A 25,029-nucleotide genomic window follows, 5' to 3' on the forward strand; every position below is an offset into this window, starting at 1 on the left:
CACACACTCTCTCACACACACACACGCAGGTCACCGTGTCGTTATTCGGCTTACTGAATCATTTAAAGTGGTGTGTAACTGATTGACAGCTTGACTCAGCGTGATGTTTGTTCTGTGTGCAGGAGTACATTCAGAAGCTGATGCCTCCTCTGATACAGAAATGGAACGAGCTGAAGGACGAGGATAAAGACCTGTTCCCTCTGCTGGAGGTGAGACGCTGAAACAGCGGCTAGTCGTATGGATGAACCGACACTTCGGTGTCTTTCCGCGGATGGACCGATGACGGCTGAGTGCCGGAGTAGATAGAGATTAAGTTAGACTGATGGAGAGATGATGAATAGCACAGATGGAAGGGTGGATACATTTAATATGTATTAACATTAATATACACATTTAATTCAGGGGGCAGGTGGCTTAGTGGTTAGCACGTTCGCCTCACACCTCCAGGGTTGGAGGTTCGATTCCCGCCTCCGCCGTGTGTGTGGAGTTTGCATGTTCTCCCCGTTCCTCGGGGGTTTCCTCCGGGTACTCCGGTTTCCTCCCCCGGTCCAAAGACATGCATGGTAGGTTGATTGGCATCTCTGGGAAATTGTCCGTAGTGTGTGAGTGAATGAGAGTGTGTGTGTGTGCCCTGTGATGGGTTGGCACTCCGTCCAGGGTGTATCCTGCCTCGATGCCCGATGACGCCTGAGATAGGCACAGGCTCCCCGTGACCCGAGAAGTTCGGATAAGCGGTAGAAAATGAATGAATGAATGAATTCTGTAATTCAACTCAAATAGTGAAAGTGGTGTATTATATAAACACAGTACACACACAATGAAGTAGTTTAAGGTTTTTGGTTCTTTCAATTGTGACGATTTTGGCTCACATTTTTATCAAAAACCCACCGACTCACTGTCTCAAAACATTAGAATAAGGCGACATGTCCATCAGGGAATCGACTCAAAACCCTGCAACGGTTTCCTGAGCCGTCAAAATGGTCTCACTTTGGTTCACTAGGCTACACAATCATGGGGAAGACAGTCACGAGGCTGATCTGTCAGTGGTCCAGAAGACCTTGTGACCCTTCACAAGGAGCGAAAGCCACAAACATTCATTACCAGTGAAGCTGTTCACAGAGTTCTGTATCCGAGCAGGTTAACAGAAAGGTGAGTGGAAGGAAAAGATGCACAACAGACCGAGAAGAATCTGGGTGCAACTTCACATGGAAGGGACTGAGGCTCGGGTCAAGGCATCATGAGCCACCACACACACACACACACACACACAGTTGTCGCTTTCCTCTTGTTAAGCCTCTCCTGATGCACAGACAACATCAGGGACGTCAGGGGCGTCTTAGCTGAGCTCAGGAGAAGAAGAACTGAACTGTGGTCCAAAGTCCTCTTTTTAGATAAGAGCAAGTTTTTGAATTTCATTTGGAAACCAGAGTCTGGAGGACGGGTGGAGAAGCTCATAGCCACAGTTGCTCGAAGTCCAGTGTTAACGTTAAGCTTCCACAATCTGTGATGATCTGGTGTACAGTGTCATCTCCTGGTGTTGGTCCACTGTGGACCAAAGTCACTGCACCAGTTTACCAAGAAATGTTAGAGCTCTTCATGCTTCCTTCTGAAGAGCAGCTTTTTAAAGATGCTGATATCATTTCCCAACAGGATTCTGCCAAAAGGTGGTTAAATGACTGTAGTGTTGTGTGATTGACTGGCCAGAAATCTCACCAGACTCTATGGGGTATTGTTAAGAGGAAAATGAGAAACAGGAGACAAAAAACGCAGATGATCTGAAGGTCCCAGTCAAAGAGACCCGGGGTTCCATATAACCTCAGCAGTGCCACAGACTGATCACCTCCATGCTACGCCGTAGTGAGGCGCTAATTAAAGTAAAATGAGAACCTACAAAGTACTGAGAACGTATACAGTAAAATGAACAAACTTTCCAGAAGGCCGACAATTCACTAAAAATGGTTTTTTTTTAAATATTTTTTATTTTTTATTGGTCTTATGAAGTATTCAGATTTTTTTGGAATTGGTGAATTGGTGGTTTTTTTGTTAAACGTGAGCCAAAATAGTCACGGTTAAAAGAACCAGAGACTTAAACTACTTCAGTCTGCGTGTACTGAACGTAAATAGTGAAACTGGTGTATTATACGAGTTGGATTACTGAAATAAATGAACTTTATTTTGATGAATTAATCGAGATGCGCCTGTATAATACGTGGGCTGTGTATCTCAGTAGAGAAACGATGAGTGGGGAAAAGTAACACTGATAGACAGACAGACGGACACTCGGACAGACAGAGAGAACGACACTCGTGTTGGCAATTTGCGATTTATAACGCCATCGGTTCTGCACATAACCTATACGTAAGGTCACGGTCGCAGTTCACAGTACGGCCTCTGGGGGCAGCGCAGGACAAGTCTCGCTCTACAGCACTGGTCCCCAACCTTTTTTTCGCCGCGGACCGGTCAATGTTTGATCATTTTACCACGGCCCGTGGGGGGTGGGGGTGGCGGCTATACAATTAAATTAAAATGAATAATTTTAATGTAATCGTATTTAAACATGCCTTTTTAACTCACTACAACGCTAAATCAATGAGAACCCTGAGCTTGTTTCTTTACAACGAGACGGTTCCATCTGGGGTAATAGGAGACAATGACACCCGAAGTGTGTCGCTTATGTCCCGTTTATTCCGTCGTTTTGTTTCGGTTGCCGTCACTGCAGAAATCCCCGCTTCACACAGATAGCATGTTGGAAATGGCGATAGGGATGTAAGTGCTGTGGTGACAATCTCAGGGTATTTCGCCATGACTTTAATCCAGAACACTGGCAGAGTTTCTAACTTTCTAACGACGTCTGTTTCCTGCTCATTGTTGCTAATTTGTGGGTTAAATTTGAGCAAACACAATATACACGTACACCAAGCACTGTTAAACATGACAAAGTACCGGTGAACAGAGAGAAGAGCGATACACACCTTCTCTCTCCACCAAAGCTACAACACCACTGCCGCTCGCAGCCGCTCAGCTCCAGACGTCACCTAAACCCGGCCCGATATCATGATATTTTGCGCATGCGCGGTATCGGTGCGGCTTTAGGTGACGTCTCTCAGCTCCCGGTTAACCTCTCATCCATGGAAAGTCGCACAAACCCGAGAGAAATACACCACAGTAAATAAAATGGGAATAATTTAATGTTCCTTGGGCGGCCCGGTACCATTTGGTCCACGGACCGGGACTGATCCGGGGGTTGGGGGGACACACTCCAGTTCTCTAAACGTGACTGGAGAATTTCTCATAATTACTGACGTGTGTGTGTGTGTGTGTGTGTGGTGGTTCTCTTTAGTGTTTGTCGTCTGTGGCGACGGCGCTACAGAGTGGCTTCCTGCCCTACTGTGAACCTGTGTATCAGCGCTGTGTCACGCTGGTGCAGAAAACCCTCGCTCAGGCTATGGTAAGTGTGCATAATACACACAGAGAACAGAAAACATGGCTTCTTTTCCACTGTGACTCTGATAGCTTGTCTTACTCGTGTGTGTGTGTGTGTGTGTGTGTGTGTGTGTGTGTGTGTGTGTGTGTGTGTGTGTGCGAGAAGATGTACAGCCAACAGCCGGACCAGTACGAGGCTCCCGATAAGGACTTCATGATCGTGGCTCTGGATCTGCTCAGCGGACTGGCCGAGGGTCTCGGAGGTCACGTCGATCAGCTGGTTGCCCGTAGCAACATCATGACCCTCCTCTTCCAGTGCATGCAGGTGTGTGTTTGTGTGTGTTAACAGTTAGACCATAAACTGTTTAGTTAATAACAGACGTCTGCCTTGATATTTTTTTAAATCATAAAAATCTGCCATTGCAGTTTGTGAGAAGTGTGTGTGTGTGTGTGTGTGTGTGTGTGTGTGTCTGTGTGTGTGTCTGTGTGTGTGTCTGTGTGTGTGTCTGTGTGTGTGTCTGTGTGTGTAGGATACGATGCCGGAGGTGAGACAGAGCTCATTTGCTCTGCTGGGTGATCTGACCAAAGCCTGCTTTCCTCATGTTAAACCCTGTATTGGTAAGATATCTCACTCTCTCACACACACACACACACACACACACACACACACACACACACACAGAGTGATTCAGCTGCTAATATTTTATTAATTTTATTTTGTACAATGCGGTTTCTTTTCCACTGTGACTCTGATAGCTTGTCTTACTCGCTTGTGTGTGTGTGTGTGTGTGTGTGTGTGTGTGTGTGTGTGTGTGTGTGTGTGTGTGTGTAGCCGAGTTCATGCCGATTTTGGGGACGAACCTGAACCCAGAGTTTATCTCTGTGTGTAATAATGCTACGTGGGCCATCGGGGAGATCTGCATGCAGATGGGTGAGTCGTCTTTACACCATCTACAATGTCTTTGTTTTGGGGCGTGTGGTAGCCTAGTGGTTAAGGTGTCGGGCTACCAGTCGGGAGATGGCTTCGATCCTCCACCACTGAGCAGGGCCCCTGAGCACAAGGCCCTTAAATAGGGCCCCTGAACACAAGGCCCCTGAGCACAAGGACCTTAAACAGGGCCCCTGAACACAAGGCCCTTAAACAGGGCCCCTGAGCAAGGCCCCTGAACACAAGGCCCTTAATCCTCAAATGCTCAGTTGTATAAAAACAAGTAAGATAATGTAAGTCGCTCTGGATAAGGATGTCTGCCAAATGTTGTAAATGTAAAGTAATATATTTTGTGTGTGTGTGTGTGTGTGTGTGTGTGTGTGTGTGTGTGTGTGTGTGTGTGTGTTAGGGGTGGAAATGCAGCCATATGTGTCTCTGGTTCTTCCTCACCTGGTGGAGATAATTAATAGACCCAACACTCCCAAGACACTGCTGGAGAACACCGGTACTGCATCGCTACACACGTCTACACACTTCTACACACTTCTACACACGTCTACACACTTCTACACACTTCTACACACGTCTACACACTTCTACACACTTCTACACACGTCTACACACTTCTACACATGTCTACACACCCCTAAGCACAAGCGTGTGTGTCAGTATGTGTAAGAGGCCACATACCATAAACTTGCCATTGTAAGTTTACAAATTACACACAGCTACCCCACAGGTGTTGACCCCTCCCACTCTTTCGTCCTCAGCCATCACGATTGGTCGACTGGGTTACGTCTGTCCACAGGAAGTGGCTCCGATGCTGCAGCAGTTCATTCGGCCCTGGTGAGTTTCATCTCTCCCCCTCACACACCTGCTGTGTTTACACTAGAGAAGTCTCTCATGGTGTGTGTGTGTGTGTGTGTGTGTGTGTGTGTGTGTGTGTGTGTGTGTGTGTGTGTGTGTGTGTAGGTGCACGTCTCTGAGGAACATCCGAGATAACGAGGAGAAAGACTCCGCCTTCAGGGGCATCTGTGTGATGATTGGTGTAAATCCTGGAGGTGTGGTGCAGGTGAGGAGGAGATCTTAACCTAGTGGTTTATCTTTCTTCATCTAGTAGTTCATCATTTCATTTACTTTATTCATTTATTCTCTCTCTCTCTCTCTCTCTCTCTCTCTCTCTCTCTCTCTCTCTCTCACTCTCTCTCTTTCTCTCTCTCTCTTAGGACTTTATCTTCTTCTGTGATGCCCTGGCCTCCTGGGTCAATCCCAAAGATGACCTCAGAGAAATGTTCTACAAGGTTAGGATCTCACACACACACACACACACACACACACACACACACACACACACACACACAAATATCAACTACTAAGGTTAGATGTTCTGTGAAGCAGTCGGGCTGGTAATCGTCTGTTTGTGTGTGTGTGTGTGTGTGTGTGTGTGTGTGTGTGTGTGTGTGTGTGTAGATCCTGCACGGTTTTAAGGACCAGGTCGGTGAGGACAACTGGCAGCAGTTCTCAGAGCAGTTCCCTCCCATCCTGAAGGAGCGTCTGTCTGCATGCTACGGCGTGTAGAAGCGACTCTACACACGCACAGCACGATCACACGCTGTCAGGTGAAGCTCCGCCCCTTTCTACTCCATTCACCTGTTTCTCTATTCAAAAGTTCTAATTCTTGTTCTTCGCTCTCTGTCTCTCTCACTCTCTGTCTCTCTCTCTCTCTGTGTCTCTCTCTCTGTGTCTCTCTCGCTCTCTCTCTCTGTCTCTCTCGCTCTCTCTCTCTCTCTCTCTCTGTCTCTCTCGCTCTCTCTCTGTCTGTCTTTGTCTCTCTCTCTGTGTCTCTCGCTCTCTCTCTCTCTCTGTGTCTCTCTCTCTGTGTCTCTCTCGCTCTCTCTCTGTGTCTCTCGCTCTCTCTCTGTCTCTCTCGCTCTCTCTCTGTCTCTCTCTCTGTGTCTCTCGCTCTCTCTCTGTCTCTCGCTCTCTCTCTGTGTCTTTCTCTGTCTCGCTCTTTCTCTCTCTCTCTCTCTCTCTCTCTGACAGCTGAATCTTTAGGAGGGTTACCGGGGGGAAACTCATCCATCTGTGTATTGCACTGCCCTGATCGTGGGGGAGAGGGACGCGATTGGCCGCTCCGCCTGACGGACAGCCCCCACGACCCTGTGTGTGTCTCCATGAGGGTGGGCGGGAGGGTATTAGGGAGGGGGGGAGGGGATCTCCTCTAGTTAACTGCAGGATGCACCCAACGGCAGGGGGGTAGGACCTAAACACAACGTAGGGACGACAGAACAATAGAGTAAACTGAGGGAGGATGTAAGGATGGAGGGAGGGAGGGAGGTCGTACCTTTAAATCAATACATACATTATTAACATAAATAAATAAAGGGAGGCTAACAGACGTATAACTAAGACGAGGGGAGGCGCTAATCAGCGATCTGTGAACACGGTCATTTATTTTAATCTCATGTTATAAAAAAAAATAAATCTCATCACAGCAAAACACGTCATGAAAACGGATTCACAGTAAGCAGGAAGGTTTAATCAAGGCGGAGGATCTCATCTCCAAATTTACAGATAAAACTAATCACAAAGAAAACCAGGTGAACGACGCACAATCCTCGGTTTAAATCCGCGTCGGCATTCAATCCGTCGCCGTTTTCTTCTTCTTCCGCTCGGTTTCTCTTCTCGCTGCTCGTTTTCATTCGTTTCTACGTCCGAGTCGTTGTTGTTGTTGTTTTTTTTGCTCCTCACACTTCTGAAAGTCCAGACAGGCTTCGCACTGACCGTTTATTGTTTTTACTAGTAAAAATTTTTGTTTTGTTTTGTTTTTTTTTGGTTCCTGTTCCTCTGAGATCACAGCGTTTTCTCTGGATATCAAGCTGAAAAGTTTTCATAATTTCTTTTTTTTTGTTTTTTGTTTTTATTTCCAGAGATAAAACTTTTCTTCTTGAGATCTCGAAGGCTGTCGAAGATTTTTGTTGCTTTATAACTAACTTTAGCTAGCGTAGTTTCTCGCGGGTTTTTTTTTTTTCCACGCTACGTTTAGATGACTCCCAGTGAAACGATCCAGTATTATTTTATTTCACGGAAAATCTTTTGATACAAGTGTCTCGCTAATTTGAATTAAAAAAAAAAAAAACGCGCGCACAAAAAAAAAAACGTAGCTCCGCCCCCTCACACGCCGAGATGTTACTTTGGTACGATTGTTGAGATGCCGTAGTTACGTCTCACTGCTTCCACGCGCCGGCCTGTAACGAATCGTTTACTCTGTAATTAACTACCATGTAGTCTAATCGTAATGCGGAAGCGTAAATATTGGCACCCAGATGATTAACAGATCGAGGAGCGTCGATTTGATTTTGCGATCGGTTTTTGGAGCGGATCTGCATTAGGACGGGTTCCAACGTCAAACTAACGGTTGTTTTGTTTTTTCCCCCATCGTGGCCAAGCTGCTGCTGCTTCTGCTGTCGTCACCATCTCGCTTTTTTCTGACGATTCGTGTTTTTCTTCAATTTGTTACCTCGACAAATCGTGAGAATTAGACAGAACGTTGTGATACGGAGACGACAGGACGGAAAACAAAACAGACGTAATAACGTTTAGAAACGAATGAATAAATAAAGGCCTCTGTGGACTTTACGCCTGGCCTCCGTAGACTTGCATAATCACGTGCTGTAGCTGGTCAGTAATTGTTCCTCGCACTCTTTTTTTTTTTTGTTGTTGTTTGTTTGTTTTTGCTTCTTTTTTTATTGTATTTTTTTGTTTTTTATTTTTTTGTGAAACACGTCACCGTTTGAACATTTAGTCTAAATCTATTGTAGAATGAAACAAATGATTTATCATATACTGACCATGACTTGTGTTTGTGTAACTGTTTTTGTGTGTTTGGATGGTTGGAAGTGAAAGTTTTTGTTTTAGTGTGCGTGTGTGTGTGTGTGTGCGCGCGCGTGTGTGTGTGTGTGTGTGGCACATTAATATGTTTAATGTTTTACGGTACGTTATTACACTTGATTCCTGGACCCCTATTGACCTGTAAACTGTGACCAATGTGTGTGTGTGTGTGTTTGGAGCATGGGGGCGTAGTTCGCTTGCTTACGTGTGTGTGTGTGTGTGTGTGTGTGTGTGTGTGTGTGTGTGTGCACCTGAGAGAAAGTACTTGTACTGATATTGATGCCATATTGATATTTGATATGTAGTGAGTTAATCCTCATGCAGCACCACACCTATCAAATATACTACAAGACGAGTTTCATTTTTTATTTTGCTGCTACTGCTGACTGTGTTTTGTTTTTGTTTGTTTTTTTGGTTTTTTTTTAAATTATGAACTTCTTATAAACGAATCGCATATCCTTGAACATATCCATGATAAGGAAAGAAAAAACACCACGTTGTTATGCACTTTCCCCTCTTTTTTTCTTTTCTTTCTTTTTTTTTTTAAATTTAATTTATTTTTTTTGTATTAGAATCTAATGCCGACAAATTTACGATTAAATACAGCTGGTGGACTCATCGTTTGTCTCAGTTGTGTCTTGTGACATGTCTTTTATTGGGAATTAAATAAATAAAAATAAATTTAAAAAAAAAGGAAGATGTGTGTTGGATGTTAACTGTGTGTGTGTGTGTGTGTGTGTGTGTGTGTGTGTGTGTGTGTGTGTGTGTGTGTGTGTGTGTGTGTGAGTGTGAGAGAGAGAGAGAGACCTCTGGGCTGAGATTCAGACACACTTCAGCAGGTGATCGTTTTTCCATTTCTTCCTTAAGAGAAAAAGAAATTTAAATAATAAACGATTTTCTACCACAATGTAAATGTCTTCTTTTAGCGGCTTCGGTCATAAAATCCGCGTCGAACGCAATGCGACACTTTAACTGAGCGTCAGAAGGAAGAGGAAACCGTCCGAGACGCGTTGCACGTTCGGCTGTAACGGTTCAGCAAACACTTAGAGGTTAATGTTTCTCTCTCTCTCTCTCTCTCTCTCTCTCTCTCTCTCTATATATATATATATATATATATATATATATATATATAGCATATATATTTGTGTGTGTGTGTGCATCTCAAAAACTTTAGGGAAAAAAAAGCTTTTCTCTTTTCATTTAGATAATTATAAGTCACAACTCAGGGGGAAAAAATTCCAGATTTTTGATTGTGGTCCGGTGTCGTTAGGGTTCGGGTCCGGTGTGTTGTCCAGCCAGTCAAGCAAAGCAGGGGCGGTTCTAGCCCTTCCTCTGTCTGTAATCTCAGCAACCCTAAAACTAAAGGTATAATTTTTACTTTCATAAATAAACAATAAATATTCCGTTAAAATGCAAGACATGTCGTCGATGGGAAAGAAAATTATTTAATTTATTTAATAATTATTTATTATTAATTATATCAGTTTGATCCAAGAGCGATTTTTTTTTTACTTTGCTTTTACACACGTGTACTGTAGTCTTTCAAAAGTGCGTCTTCAGCTGTCTGCTTTATGCGAACGGAGAAGCTCGGGTACGCGCACCGTGCACGCGCAGTCAGAGCTGGAGGCGTTTATCTATAATGTTAATCGGCGGAAAACCGTAAATACGGCAACCAAAAGCAGTGAAATGTCACTATTCTTATTACCAGAGTTGTAGCACAAACGAAATATTAATGCAAACAATCCGTTCAATATTAAATAAAAATAACATTTATTGATTTGTTTTTTTGTCTTGTGAATATTAGTTTATTAATGACGTCATTCATCGGACACACTGTTTGTGCACACTGTTTGTGCATTCTAGCCCTCAGTGAGAATTTAAAACAAGAAGAGTTTTATATTATATATTATATGACTACATAGTAAGCCAAATAATATATAATATAAAACTCTTCTTGTTTTAAATTCTCACTGAGGGCTAAAACCCCTAAAGATGAAACCCTAGATCCGCCCCTGTACTACGGTCCTGCTGGAAAAGGAAGTCAGCGTCTCCATAAAGCTCGTCAGCAGATGGAAGCATGAAGTGCTCTAAAATCTCCTGGTAGATGAGGACACCGGCTGAGGATATGGCAACCCAAATCATCACTGACTTTAGACTCTTCACACTGGGCTTCAAGCAGCTCGGATTCTGTGCCTCGTCTCCTCCAGACTCTGGAACCTTGATTTCCAAATGAAATGCAAAAATTACTTTTGTCTGAAAAGAGGACTTTGGACCTCTGAGTAATGATCCGGATCTTCTCCTTAGTCCAAGTAAGACACTTCTGACATTGTCAAGCCACTCATGAACCAGAGACAATGGAGACGTGTCTTACCTGGACGAAGGAGAAGATCTGGATCATTACTCAGTGGTAAAACATCGAGAGCCACCACACACACGTCCAGGAAACGGGCTAGACGTGTCACATTCCTATTGTCAAACTGTGTCAGAAGTGTCTTACCTGGACTTTGGACCACTGAGTAATGATCCAGATCTTCTCCTTAGTCCAGGTAAGACACTTCTGACATTGTCTCTGGTTCATGAGTGCCTTGACAATGTCAGAAGTGTCTTACCTGGAGTGTGTGTGTGTGTGTGTGTGTGTGTGAGAGAGAGAGAGAGAGAGAATTAGTTTAGTGAACTTCACTCTTTCTTTCTCCGCTCAGTTTTGTTTTCTTCACACAGCCACAGTCAGTATCTGGTGCAATGTTGTCTCACTTGTGTCTGTTGAAAAAACACACAAAGTTACTCAAAAAGAAAACCACACCACAATGGTTTTCAAACCGGAAGTCAAGTCTCACACAAGCTTCCGGTCCTTACTTTCCTTCTGAATAATACTGACTATTATTAAAAATACCACTCTACTGTAAAATAATCGTCTGTAATTTATTTCTTACAAGGAAACAAAACCAAAAGTAAGGGAAATAAGTAAGATGACGAGGGAGAAACGTCAACAAGACAAAGAAATGTGACTGTTTTTGGCTCCTCCGTTCTTAGAAAATAACGTGATGTTAAAAAATACAATCGTTTATCACGATTTCAAAACATTAGCAGAAGAAATATATTTTCAACCACTGACTGATTTGTTGTCGCTTCAGAAAATCTCAGGCAAACAATGTGGAATTATGGACATACAATAACCACTGATTCTTGTGTGTGTGTGAGAGAGAGAGAGAGAGAGAGAGAGATATTGTGTGTGTGTGTGAGAGAGAGAGAGAGAGAGAGAGAGAGAGAGAGAGAGAGAGATTTTGTGTGTGTGTGTGTGTGTGTGTGTGTGTGTGTGTGTGTGAGAGAGATATTGTGTGTGTGTGTGAGAGTGAGAGAGAGAGAGCGCGTCTTTTCACTCCCATCTAGTGGCAAAACCCGGAAGTGCATATCAGCGCGTGAGACCGCCGAGTTGCACCGCATGAGTGTGGTGGGGTAAATTAAAGTACCCATCACGTGACTCAGATATTTCATAAAGTTCCCCTTTTAATAACTGTCCTGAACAAAACAGAGCAGATCACAATAAATAATATAATAGAGACTAAAGCACTTTTATACGTCGCTCTGGATAAGGGCGTCTGCCAAATGCTGTAAATGTAAATTTAAATGTAAATGTGAATGCAAATTTAAATGTAAATGTAAATTTAAATGTAAATGTGAATGTAAATGTGATCACATTTTTTGCTGGTCTACTGTCACCTTGTTTAGCGTTTTCTGTTACCCACAATGCCTTCTGATTTAATCCTGGTCATGGTTCTGTGAGATTTTTAGCCCTTGCTTCTATAATATACATAAAAATCCACTACGACTAGTTACATAAAAATATGCATTTGTTTTTGATCAGCATTTACATTTGATCTCATTTTAGTTATATTTTTATTTACTCAAAGTTACTGGGGTTTGAAAACATTGTGTGTGTACATTGTTTTGGTTTATTCCCTCAGGGGTCAAGAAGCACTTCTGTGAATTTCGCTGGAAAATGGTGAGTGAGAAAAGAAGCTTGTGTTCTTTTATTTTTAGAAGCTCACATTTTGAGATTGCGCTAAAGTTTAAGGAAATCCATGGTAACTTTACCGAGCAAGACGCCACAGTGACACATGACCGCTAACTTCTCACACGAATAACAAAATTACAGCAGCCACCAAGAAGTTAGCACCAGAATCACCACACATCACATTTAATAGAAACATATTCACTGTGTTTCAGTGTGAAGATTAAAGATGGGGTCTCTGTTGTTTGAGAAATGCTTCAGAAAACCGCGTTGGGCCACCAAACAAAACAAAAACAAAACTAACGTGTAGCCAATGAGCAGGAAAGGGGCGTGTCTTGTCAATATGGGCGGAGAGAGTGTTCAGTGCGCATGTGTGACATTAGCAGAAAGCGGTTTTAACATTGACATGGAGGATAAAAACAAAGAAAGAAAGAGAAGAAAGGCTTACGATAAGGCAAGAAGTAGGACGTGTTAATATAGGATCAGCTTTCCAGCGCTGGATAGAACTGAATGTCTATCGCGTGAAACAGAGCGAAACCTTTCACGGTACAACACACAGTATTACAAAAACACATTTGTATTACCATAGTATTACTCATTGTGTTCATTTATTGGTAAAAATATCCCCTCGGTCAGCTGCTCCAACAGGTTCCGCCATAATACTTGTCTGGGTTATACATGGGTTATACTGTACTGTCTGGTGTATGTGTGGGGCGGAGCTATCAAAACAGGGGTGGGACCCATTTGGGTTAGGGGCGTGTTTGTTTTAGTGATTTCAAATGTCAACATTGGCTTTCAAACAACAGAGACCCCTCCTTTAATAAGATATTATAGCAATCTCGCTAATTACGGCATGAAATTTGGCAATATGCAGTTTAAAAATAAAAACAGGAATTACTGAAAACAAATGTAAACAAAAAAAGACAATAAAGTCTATAATAAAGATGAGTCTAATCTGTTTCATGAAAAAGATTTTAAAAAAATCTGTTGTGGGTAAAGATAAGATTTAGTGAAAGCGACACAGAGATTAGCAGCTAGCTCGCTGACCAACTCATACTAGCTTGTGTTACTTTCTGTGACTGTGATTGTAATGAATTCTGAATAATTAGGTTATATTTAGAAATGTATTCGCTAACTTGCAGATAATTATACAATTTTAAATTTTAAATTTTCAACTCATGTGAAAAAAAGTTTTTTTTTTCTTCAATATGGAACTGTTTTACGAACAGAATTTGCAGATTAAAGCTAAAATAAATAATAATAATAATAATAATAATAATAATATAATGACTGGATATAAAGAAATTCACCCAAGAAAGTGAATGAAATCAAAATCTTTTCTATTGAGTTGTAACAAATATAACATACATAAATATATAGAAACATTTGAATATATATTTATTTGAAAAATATAAAAAGTTGTATGGAAAACATGACATGAAAATAATTTCTTTTAGTCAAGTTGTTTAAAAATGAAAACGTACTGCACATGACAAAAGATAATGTTTCAGAATTTCTAAACTATTTCGGAGCCTCATCACTTCACAGACTTGAATTTTCCTCCTAAAACTGTTAGTACTAGAATATTTCACTCTGGTATTTAAAAGTATCGGAATATATATATATCATGCTAATTTTTTGTAATATTGTGATATATATTACTGTGTAGCTCGTTAGCGCGCTGTTGTTTCGCCGGTTCACACTGAAACGTTCCTTAAAATCGCACAATAATATCCAGGTTTTTAGATGAATTCGGTTTCACTGTTTAAACCGTCTGACGCGTACTCGAGTGTGAATCACGCTATTTAGCAAAACGATTCCAGCGCTTAATAAATTAGTATCTAAAATCTAGATAAAGAAACGTTAACGTATTAGTCGTTCCTAAATACTTCATATATTTTCGATTACGTGGTAAAATAGGAGGGATAATGACCATAATGGTTCAGTCAGAAAAGATGAGGCTGTGGTTAGTTTTCTCACGTTCATTAAAACATTTGTTTCATTAGGCAGCCTTTTTTACATATATAGGCAGCCATTTTTAAAGCAGTTTCTCCAATGCTAACAATTATTTTAACCCTGGTTGTTTGCTAGATTCAGATATACGTACAGATTAAGCCATCTTTCTCTCTCTCCCTCTCCCTCTCTCTCTCTCTCCTGTGTCTCTCTCTTCCTCTTTCTCTTCCTTTCAACTTCACTTTCCAACCTCAGCCTTTAACTTTCACTTCTTCACCTTCACTCTATCACTTCATCTGTCTCTCTTTACCGGTCCTGAGTGTTGTAACCACAGTGGCATGGTATGGTCATCCCTGTTTTTTTCCTGAGATGTTGCTATTTTTAGAAACATAGAGGCCAGGAAGCTGAATCAGGAGTGTTCTGGTTTCCTTCATCCGTGTTCCAGGGTCACATGTTTCATCCATTTTTTTTTTTTTGTTTTTTTTTGCTGAACAGTTCAGAAGTTGCAGAAGATCTCGTATTTCTTGTTCCAGGCCATAGGGGGTGCTCTCTTGTTACCCTTCTTCAAAATTACCTTCTGCCTGGCCTCAGCCGCCGTGGGGCTCAGATTTAGGCCGCTCGCCCACAGCGGGTCCAAATTCTTGACCAACTTTACCTCCTGCACAGCAGGGGCACTGGTACACTCCCCCTGCACCATATCTGTTATCTGAAAAGGAAAAAAACTCAGAAATTAGTATTCTTGCACTTCCTGTTTCAATATCCTGAAGTGGCAGGCACTTATTTCCAGGGATTTCAGAACAGCTTAACAGATATTGCGTCATCAGGTAGGCGTGGCCTATTTGATAATCTAACCCTAACCCTAACCGTAACCCTAACCATAGTTTTTGGTTGTTTATTTGTTTTCTAAAATAAATCTACCTGTATGACTGTTTTGTCTTTCGTAGTATGCTTGTATTTTTGAAAGAGGGCGTTTTTCCAAGACCTCCGGAAACACGCCCACTTTTCGTCGTGGTAACGAAACCATCGTTGAATACCATCCTGAAGTCAGTTTTTGGTTAAATGGCTGAAATTATGTCCGAGGTTAAGACCAGACGAAGATATTTTAAATCTCTAAGATATCATTCTCGTTAAAAAACATTTTCTTTGTTGTAGAATAGAAATAATTCTATTAAAATCAAGAACATTACATTTTAATGTGGAAATTAGAGCGCGGTTTAGTTTTCTAGAATGTATTTTGACTCCCACTGTAGTTTACCATGTTGCTGGTATCAGAGCTGCTCAACTCCATGCTCGTGTCTGAAGCGATAGACCTGGAGGAGACGCAGCGTCCATGATTCTGCTGCTTCAGAGACTCGTTTCTGATTGGTGGATCTGTCTCAGCGAGGGTTTTGATTGGCGGTTGGCCCAACGAGTCACTGCGGATTACTGATGGAGACTCAGAGCTGTCTTTGACTGGACAGGTTGAGGTCGGACTCTGTACGATTGGACCATCCACACAGTCCTCTGTGAAGGAGAAAAACAAAACAAAACAAGGTTTGAATGCACAGGGAGTTTACCAAGTCTGTTCAGAGTCTGAACCAATCAAGACCTTGTTTAAAGTTTTGCACATTTATTCAAACTGTTTTAAAGGAAAAGAACCAATTAGTGGTCATGATATTTAGCTATCTTTAGCTGGGCCCTCCCTCTTACTGATGTCTCAATCGTCTTCCATTATAAGCATGTTGCTACATGTTGCCGTTGCTACATAGCAATTTTGAAAGTTATTGGAAACCGTACCATTGAGGTGCGCCGTGGTCGGCGTGATGCCGAGTTTGTCAAACAGCTCGTCCGTTTCCTGATCCACCACCAGCAGTCTGGTCTGTCTTCCTCCTCCTCGGATTATCTTCACCACCTCTGAGTGCCTCAGACCCTCGATACTTCTGCCGTTCACCTGAACACACACACACAGGTGTCAAACTCATTCTAACCACCAGGTGGCACAGAAATCCCTACCATCCTCACTTCCTTTTCCCCTTATCATCATGATCATCACACAGTCGAAGCCGGGCAGATAATAGTTTGAGACCGGCCTGAAATCAGGACACGTACTAATCCTGATCAGAAGGTACTGGCTTCTCAATGTGACATCAGTAGATCTGAACATCTGGACCTCACCTCAGGATCACCTCGCACAAGCCAAGCTTATTTCCAAGTCACAGTCAGTCATCAGAAAGATGAACAGATTATTTATTTATTTATTTATTTATTTATTTATTTATTAAACAACACACCATCTACTCTTGCTTATTCTTTCTGTTGTCCTTCACACCAGAATAGATCTTCAGTCAGATGATTAGAGCAGAGGAGAAAAACCCATAGACAGGATATTTACACTAGATTTCCATAATGTCCTTTAGAACTCCTTTGTCCCCTTTCCCCTGAAAGCTTATGCAAAATATTCCATATCGTGTTGATATAACGCAATAGAGCGTTCATAGAGGCTTCGCTCACTGCATGACAGGATATCGCCTAGCACTTATCTGCCTCGTCACGTACGTTCTAGTACGTTCCATCTGCTAATCTAATGGTGAGACTGATCAGGTCAGAACACTCTGGTGCTCATTATCTGAAGGGAAGACTGAATATTCCACTGATCCGGTAACCAAACGACGCAGCCGTTTATCTGGACCCGACTAGATCAGACCAAAGTTAGAGCTGGACTTTTTTGGCTTTAATTTATTTCGAAAAAATAAATCTGTTAATATATAACAGCTTCGTAAGATCCTCTGAATTTATTATGACTGTAACAGTTGACCTAACTATGGAGAAACAATTAGGAAACCCTGAGACTATCTAGAGACTACAAATATGATGTGACGTGACTTTTCAGGGAGCAGAAGTGATCCAGGTCATCTCCAGGTTAGGCCACGCCCATATCGTGTACAGATACTGTGAGTGATTGAGTTTCATCTCTGTTTTTTTTTTATCTTCGTATAAACCCATAGCCCAGCCTTTAATTTATTCCGGGTTAATTCGTTTCGTGCTGGTCACCTGGACGAGTCTGTCTCCAGGATGTAGTCCGGCTCTCTGTGCAGGTGAATCCGGGTCAACTGAGCGGATGAACTGACCCACACGGCGCTTATCACAGTGAAGGTTAAAGCCAAAACCCTGCTCGTCCTTAACGATGTAACACAGCCGCGGCCTCAGGTCACGCATCACCATGTCCTCTTTTCCTGAACTCTTCTATAACACACACACATACACACACACACACACACACACACACACACACACACACACACACACACACACACAAAGAAAGGTAACCAATAAGTATTTATTTCACTCTGCATGACACGACTAATGTGCAGTGAAGGAGGCGTGGCCTCTGTGTGTGTCAGTCTCAGAGAAGGAGGCGTGGCCTCTGTATGTCAGTCTCAGTGAAGGAGGTGTGGCCTCTGTGTGTCAGTGTCAGTGAAGAAGGCGTGGCCTCTGTGTGTGTCAGTCTCAGTGAAGGAGGCGTGGCCTCTGTATGTCAGTCTCAGTGAAGGAGGTGTGGCCTCTGTGTGTCAGTGAAGGGGGCGTGGCCTCTGTATGTCAGTCTTAGTGAAGGAGGTGTGGCCTCTGTGTGTCATTCTCATTGAAGGAGGCGTAGCCTCTGTGTGTGTCAGTGAAGGAGGCGTGGCCTCTGTATGTCAGTCTCAGTGAAGGAGGTGTGGCCTCTGTATGTCAGTCTCAGTGAAGGAGGTGTGTCCTCTGTGTGTCAGTCTCAGTGAAGGAGGTGTGGCCTCTGTGTGTCAGTCTCAGTGAAGGGGGCGTGGCATCTGTGTGTGTCAGTGAAGGAGGTGTGGCCTCTGATATATGTTGATTTGTGAATTTCTGAACTGTATACAGACTGTATGTTTCCTCATCGCCTCATTTTTGAAGTATAATGAACTTAGAGCCCCTGAATGGATCACAAAGAGTGTGTGTGTGTGTGTGTGTGTGTGTGTGTGTGTGTGTGTGTGTGTGTGTGTGTGTGAGTGTGTGAATTCTTATATTCTTTCCCTAAAGAAAGAAATTAAACACACCCTATACAGAACATTCTCCAAGACACGATGTCACATCCTGTCCTCAAACAATACAGGGGTGGGAACAGTTCTAATCCCATGGGACACACACACGCAAACAAAGAAAGGAACACGGGGACGGTGTCTTGGGTGTGTGTGTGTGTGTGTGTGTGTGTACGGAGTCATGAGGTCTAAAAAGAGAGTAATCTAATCTTTAAAGGATTAAAAGCTGCAAACGTCCCAAATTCACACACTCTCTCTCTCTCTCTCACACACACACACACACACACACACACACAAAACACTGAAACTTCTGAGAAAAAGCCGCGAGAAACCAAACACCAACAAACACACACACAACACACACACTTAATAAACACAGAGCAGTTAAATGACTGTCCGTAGTCATTTAACTGCTCTGTGTTAAATGACTACGGATATGATTTGTTACTAACTGGAACAGTAACAAATCATTTAGTCATAAAACAATACTGTTAAAGATAAATATAAAGTGTTTGTAGTTTATATTAAAATGTGTTCACATCAAGATAATCAAACTGAACTGAAGCTCTGCCACAAAAAGCCCGGACTATTTTGTTCACGTTTTCACTGTTCTATTAGTCATCTTTACGATTCTAAAATAACATCATAATATGGGTCTCTTTCATGGATCAGAGAAAAGTATTTCTAAATCTTGCATGTGTTTCTGTGCTTTCTGCAACATTTACAACAAAAACAGTTAAAGTCCTGAAACAGATGTTTACCTGAACACTGAGTTCTGAGAGAAGAACTGATACTGACAGAGAGGTGGATGATGGGAGGAGAGAAAGGGAGATATTTAGCTCAGGATGAGTGATAGTGGGTGAGAGACAGACAAAAGGATTAGATTGCAGAGATGAAGATGAAGGAGAATCAGGAAAATTCTTTAGTTTTCATTTACATTTGTTTATATTTTTGGCTCCCAGTGTTTGTTGTAGGCATGAGATGAGCACTTTGGCTGCTGTTTGGGTTTAAAACAATCCAGCAGACTGAAACACACAGAGGCCACGCCTCCTTCACTGATACTGACACACAGAGGCCACGCCTCCTTCACTGATACTGACACACAGAGGCCACGCCTCCTTCACTGATACTGACACACAGAGGCCACGCCTCCTTCACTGATACTGACACACAGAGGCCACGCGTCTTTCACTGATACTGACACACAGAGGCCACGCGTCTTTCACTGATACTGACACACAGAGGCCACTCCTCCTTCACTAAGACTGACACACAGAGGCCACACCTCCTTCATTAAGACTGACACAGAGGCCACGCCTCCTTCACTGAGGCTGACACACACAGAGGCCACGCCTCCTTTACTGATACTGACACTCACATAGCCCACACCTCCTTTTCTGATACTGACACTCACATAGGCCACACCTCCTTCACTGATACTGACACTCACATAGGCCACACCTCCTTCACTGGGACTGACACACACAGAGGCCACGCCTCCTTCACTGATACTGACAGACACATAGGCCACGCCTCCTTCACTGATACTGACACTCACATAGGCCACACCTCCTTCACTGATACTGACACTCACATAGGCCACACCTCCTTCACTGATACTGACACTCACATAGGCCACACCTCCTTCATTGTGACGTGATGACCAGGAGATTATGAGTTTATCTCACACATACTTTGAGTCCGTTTGATTTTTCGAACTTTAATAAATATTGACGATAACAAATAAGAGCTCTAAATTTGATCATGATGTCATACAATTTAGTTTAGAAACATATGTAACATAAACTAGATAAAAAGTGAATACAAAAACATTCATTAAAATAAAGTGACATTATAAACACTATAAACTTTTTAAATTTAAATATTTTATCATTTAATTATTTTTCTGTAATTTACTACATTTTTTACTGAATCTAATCCCAGGTCTAGATTTAGTGTCAACGTTTTCCAAGCTTCTTGTTCTGTGTCCTATTTACAGTAACGATCCAGATATTGTATAATATTTATATAATTTTGTTGCTAATTTATCAATGACGATAAGCTTTGTCTTCTTAAGCTCCACATGTTGCAGCTCACGTTCACTGAACTGTAGAGTCTAAATTTAGAATTCTGGGAAGTGGACTCTCTCCAGGGTGGGTCGAGATCTGCTTCCTGGACTTCCTGTTGTACACTTCAGTTCAAAAGAGTGTTTTGTAATAGAACTAAAAACAATTAAACACTTTCAGAGAGTTAGGATCTCAGTAATGGGGGTAATGGGTGGGCTATTGTGACCAAATCGATTTTATTTTCTTTCCTGCGTCATGCTAACAGATTTAGACCGTGCTGATGCAAAGCGATTTTGCCCCCACGATGCTGGAGCTTCCTGAATTCAAACCAGCAGCGTTCTGCGAACAGGATCCTGCAACTACGGATTGTCTCACAATGGAGCAGAAGGCAAAGATAGCTTACACAAGCATGATCTGTAAGAAAGAGTCATCAGAAGGAACACTTAACTCCAAGAGTTCCATTTCTGGGGGGCACGGTGGCTTAGTGGTTAGCACGTTCGCCTCACACCTCCAGGGTCGGGGGTTCGATTCACACCTCCGCCTTGTGTGTGTGGAGTTTGCATGTTCTCCCCGTGCCTCGGGGGTTTCCTCCGGGTACTCCGGTTTCCTCCCCCGGTCCAAAGACATGCATGGTAGGTTGATTGGCATCTCTGGAAAATTGTCCTTAGTGTGTGAGTGTGTGAGTGAATGTGAGTGTGTGTGTGTGCCCTGTGATGGGTTGGCACTCCGTCCAGGGTGTATCCTGCCTCGATGCCCGATGATGCCTGAGATAGGCACAGGCTCCCCATGACCCGAGAAGTTTGGATAAGCGGTAGAAAATGAATGAATGAATGAATGAGTTCCATTTCTCAACACAAACATTTACCCACCTAACTGTACAATTCAACTGTAAAGCATGCTGGGAAAACTATGCCACTATTGCTCCGAAACACCAAGAAGTGCCACTACACTGAGATTAAAGACAGTTAGTTCTCAATCCTGCACGGAACCTTCTTTGATGGAGAAACACTCTGTTCTTGGGTTCAAATTTATCGCAAAGTTTGAGACAAACTAAATTTTTCAACCATCTGGACAACAGTTAATGGACAGATAAAATATTAGGTTCATTATTCAAAGCTTTTCATCTCGAAAGTTTAACAGTCACAACGCTGAAGGAACCGCGGGTTGAATCGCATCATGTCGGTAAGTCTATCTGAGGTAAATCACTAAGACTAAGTACTAAAGGGTTCTACCAAAAAACTAAATCACAGCAGCTGCACAACCTTTTAGCCGATCCACAATAAATACAGACACACAACTACACGTGACCTAAAGAGATGTACTGTTGTGTTGAAGTAGCTATGAAAGATTCTTATAAGTTCTAAAAATTATTTTTAGAGATCGAACAGTAATCTGTTTTGTGTGTGTGTGTGTGTACAAAAGGCACTTTGGATGTAAGTCCATTTCACATGAACATTACCCAGCTCTTCTGAGAAAAACAAAACAGCTTACCGGTGACCTATAAACAAGAAGACAAGTCTATTTATATGTCTTTGTTTTAGGTTCTTTTCTTTTTCTGCTTGTTAACCTCATGTTTAATTTATCAAAATAAATTCACCAACCAGCCTCATCATATTATCTTTATTATTAATTCCATTTGCCATGTAGACCAGAGGTCTCCAATCTTATTTGCAAAGGGCCGGTGTGTGGGTGCAGGTTTTCATTCCAACCAAGCGGAAGCCATGCCTGATTCCACCTGTTTAATCAGTTGTTCTTGGCTTTTAGTAGACTCTGGTGTGGCCTCTGCTTGGTTGGACTGAAAACCTGCACCCACACCGGCCCTTTCCGGATAAGATTGGAGACCCCTGATGTAGAAGAAAGGGAAAAACACAAACCCATGATAATATAATGCACAGTGATTGGACTGAGAGAAGATGCTAGACTAAAGTGACTTAGCATCAACTGGATATGTCTCTTTCGCTTGCATCGAAATTCTTGTCTTGAGGTTTTGCTTGAAGCTGTACTGTACTGAAGCTGGTGTGGCCTTACCACGAATACTGAGACCGTACCAAATGTGGACATGTACCGTGCTGTCTGCCCTCTTCCACATACATGAGCTAACGGATCACCGCCATTGGCTAGTTTCACTGTAAGAAATAAGGCTGAGAAAGTATTCCCCGCCCACCAGAGCCACTTCTGCTCTCTTGGCTCCTGGTCATTGTCTGGATTGGAATTTGAACCCCGATCTCTTGACGTTTTTCTGTTGCACCACTTGAGAACCCATGAGTTGTTGATTTGCTGCACATCACACAGGCTACTTAAACACCCATGAGGCAATGTTTTATTTTAATTTTAACACTTGATTAAGCGTGTGTAGAGATGCACAGCGGTCAGTGCACCAGTGTCTAGAGTGTGGAGTAGAGATCTGCTTAGGTTCCTGCCTAAGATTTACTAACCAATCCCTGACTCGTGATCCTTACCTGGTTGTTGGTGTTGCCGGTGTCTTCCATTCCATGGGTGTCATCTGATTTTTCTCGGATGAAAGGAGTAGTAATGGAGTCAGATGGTGAATGTGTGATGGAGTCAAAGGGGGATTGGATTTTTGGGTTAGTTGGTGATTGAGTGATGGAGTTAGATGGAGATTGAGTAATAGCCTCATACGGGGCTTGATTAATGGAGTCTCCTGGCGATGGAGTGGAGATTTGTGGTGATGGAATGATGGAGTCTTTGGGTAATGGATTGATGGAGTCAGGTGGTGATGAAGAGGTGGATTGGGGCAGCATTAATGAAGTAATGGTGTCTCGTGGTGATAAAACGATGGAGTCTGATGGTGATGGAGTGAGAGAGTCGCGAAAGGACGAGGTGAAGCTCAGGGTAGAAGAAGCGAGGGAAGACGAAGAGGCACGGGGTGAGATGAGGCAGCTCATCTCCACCGCCAGGTCCTCAGTACAGGGCAGAGAGTGGAGAAGCAGAAACTCGTCCGTCTCTCGATCCACCACCAAGAGCCTTGTCCTGTTCTCCACCTCCATGATCTTCTCAACCACCTGATAGAGAGAAAGAAGAGACATTCATGTGAGAACAGAAAATAAATAAAAAAGAAATGGAAGAAAGAGTGCAAGAAAAAAACAGGAATGAGAAGAGAATCACAGAGATCAGCGAAAAGGAACAAGATGAGATCAAAAACTCGAGGACATTGTTGGGTTCAGGGACTTTCTTGACAGCATCTCTCTAAAAAAAACATCTTCACATGTTGAAGCCTCAACACTGAGCTTAATTGTTTACCTGTGCTTCCCAGTTTATAAACAGCCGGGGGACAGAAAAAAGCCACCAGACCGGTTTCTCTCGCCTCAAAAACACCGGCTGTACGATGAACGCTACTGTAATGTTACTCACTTTCTCCTGTGGTGCTGGTTTCTATATCAACGTTCACAAAGAAGAGAAGAGAAAAGTAGAGAAGAGAAAGCTTAAGAAGACAAGAAATGAGAAAAGATCAGAGGAGACATGAAAAGAGATGAGAAAGGAAGAGAAATAAAGAAGAAGAGAAGGGGTAGAGAGATCCATATTAGAAGAAGAAAAGAGACATACAAAGAGAGAAAGAGGAAATAAGTCAGAGCAAAGGTGAGAAGAAAGGAGAGAAACAAGTTGAGAGCACAGAATGTCTGCATTTACCTGATGGTGTGACTCGTTCTCCACGTTCTCTCCGTTCACCTCCACCACGCGGTCCCCTGAGCGCAGTCCTGCCAGCTCTGCCGGAGACCCCGCCTCGATCCTGCGGATGAACTGCGCACCGCTGCCTCGTTCTCCGTGCAGGTGGAAGCCATAACCGCGATCGCCTTTGGTCAGGTAGCAGAGACGAGGACGCAGATTCCTCTCGTCCATCTCCTTCTGCAGAGCACCGTCGACCTTCATCATCATCGTCATCACCTCCATCTACGTCTCCGTTTCTGTCACCTCTCCGCTTAGATAATCCACCCAGCCATTTTTAATCCCAGAGTCACCACGGAGCCTCCCAAAAGACCTTTAACCCTGAACTGTGTACAGCTGTGTCCTGCTCCGGTGCCGGAGAAAAGCCACAGAGCAAACTGAGAAAAAAAGAAGCTCAGAGGGTCAACTGTGAAAAACTGAACACTTAATCAGACGAATATTCATTCCATCGTGCACATGTCCACTTCAAGATGATTGTAATAACTATAAACTCAGCTCTTTTTCTGCATCACTCCAGTTTGCAGGACATGGTTTCACAAGACCCAGATATATACCACCTAAAGTTAGCAGGTCACCAAAAAAGGAAACAAAAAACCTTTAAACCCACCAATGTGCATGAGACAGGTGTTTCACCTCTTCCTCCTCCTCCTCTTCCTTCTTCCTCTGTATCTATTTCAGTTTTAAAAAAGACCCGATCCGCTGGCAGTCACTGGTTATTATAATATCTAATCCTAAACTACAGTCTTAAACTGAAAGGAAGTCAAGAATTAAAAAAATTAATCATGTTCACAGAGAAATAGACGCAGTAAAAGGGAGAGCGGGAAAACCAAGCTTGGTGATCCCTGAAGAAGGGAGAGACAGAGTGAGAGTGAGAGAGAGAGAGAGAGAGAGAGAGAGAGAGAGAGAGAGAGCGAGCGAGAAGCGAGAGAGAGGTGGGGGGATGAGAGAAGGAGGGGATTGGCCAGCAATCTGTTCCCATGATAAGATCTCACAACACATCCAACTGGAACTCTTCCTCTTCCCACTTTCCGGGTGAACGACTCC

General features: G+C 42.8%; 2 protein-coding genes across 4 annotated transcripts in view; one reads left to right on the plus strand and one right to left on the minus strand.

Moving 5' to 3' along the window:
* LOC113663590 (transportin-2) overlaps positions 1–8,935 on the plus strand; it is a 17,025-nt gene extending 8,090 nt beyond the window's left edge. For 2 of the 3 annotated variants that reach the window (XM_047802719.1, XM_027178926.2), the window contains 11 exons: positions 123–209; positions 3,341–3,448; positions 3,590–3,748; positions 3,954–4,041; positions 4,256–4,354; positions 4,761–4,856; positions 5,122–5,197; positions 5,324–5,423; positions 5,578–5,652; positions 5,822–5,970; positions 6,395–8,935. In XM_047802719.1, coding sequence (XP_047658675.1) covers positions 123–209; positions 3,341–3,448; positions 3,590–3,748; positions 3,954–4,041; positions 4,256–4,354; positions 4,761–4,856; positions 5,122–5,197; positions 5,324–5,423; positions 5,578–5,652; positions 5,822–5,929 — 996 coding nt within the window. In that variant the 3' untranslated portion in view covers positions 5,930–5,970; positions 6,395–8,935. Of the gene's footprint in view, positions 1–122; positions 210–3,340; positions 3,449–3,589; positions 3,749–3,953; positions 4,042–4,255; positions 4,355–4,760; positions 4,857–5,121; positions 5,198–5,323; positions 5,424–5,577; positions 5,653–5,821; positions 6,149–6,394 lie in introns of those variants that run through there. The other variant, XM_047802720.1, reaches the window with a different exon arrangement.
* Positions 8,936–13,626: 4,691 nt separating this feature from the next.
* LOC113663687 (Na(+)/H(+) exchange regulatory cofactor NHE-RF2) lies at positions 13,627–24,867 on the minus strand. Its single transcript, XM_027179085.2, has 7 exons — positions 24,593–24,867; positions 23,950–24,362; positions 22,761–23,324; positions 17,235–17,426; positions 15,981–16,134; positions 15,460–15,707; positions 13,627–14,910 (listed from the first exon to the last, which is right to left on the minus strand). The coding sequence occupies exons 2-7, from the start codon at positions 24,208–24,210 to the stop codon at positions 14,701–14,703; spliced, it is 1,629 nt and encodes a 542-aa protein (XP_027034886.2). The 5' UTR covers positions 24,211–24,362; positions 24,593–24,867; the 3' UTR covers positions 13,627–14,700.
* Positions 24,868–25,029: the final 162 nt, after the last annotated feature.

The sequence above is a fragment of the Tachysurus fulvidraco genome, chromosome 18, assembly GCF_022655615.1.
Source record: "Tachysurus fulvidraco isolate hzauxx_2018 chromosome 18, HZAU_PFXX_2.0, whole genome shotgun sequence".
In the NCBI taxonomy this organism is placed as follows: domain Eukaryota; kingdom Metazoa; phylum Chordata; class Actinopteri; order Siluriformes; family Bagridae; genus Tachysurus; species Tachysurus fulvidraco.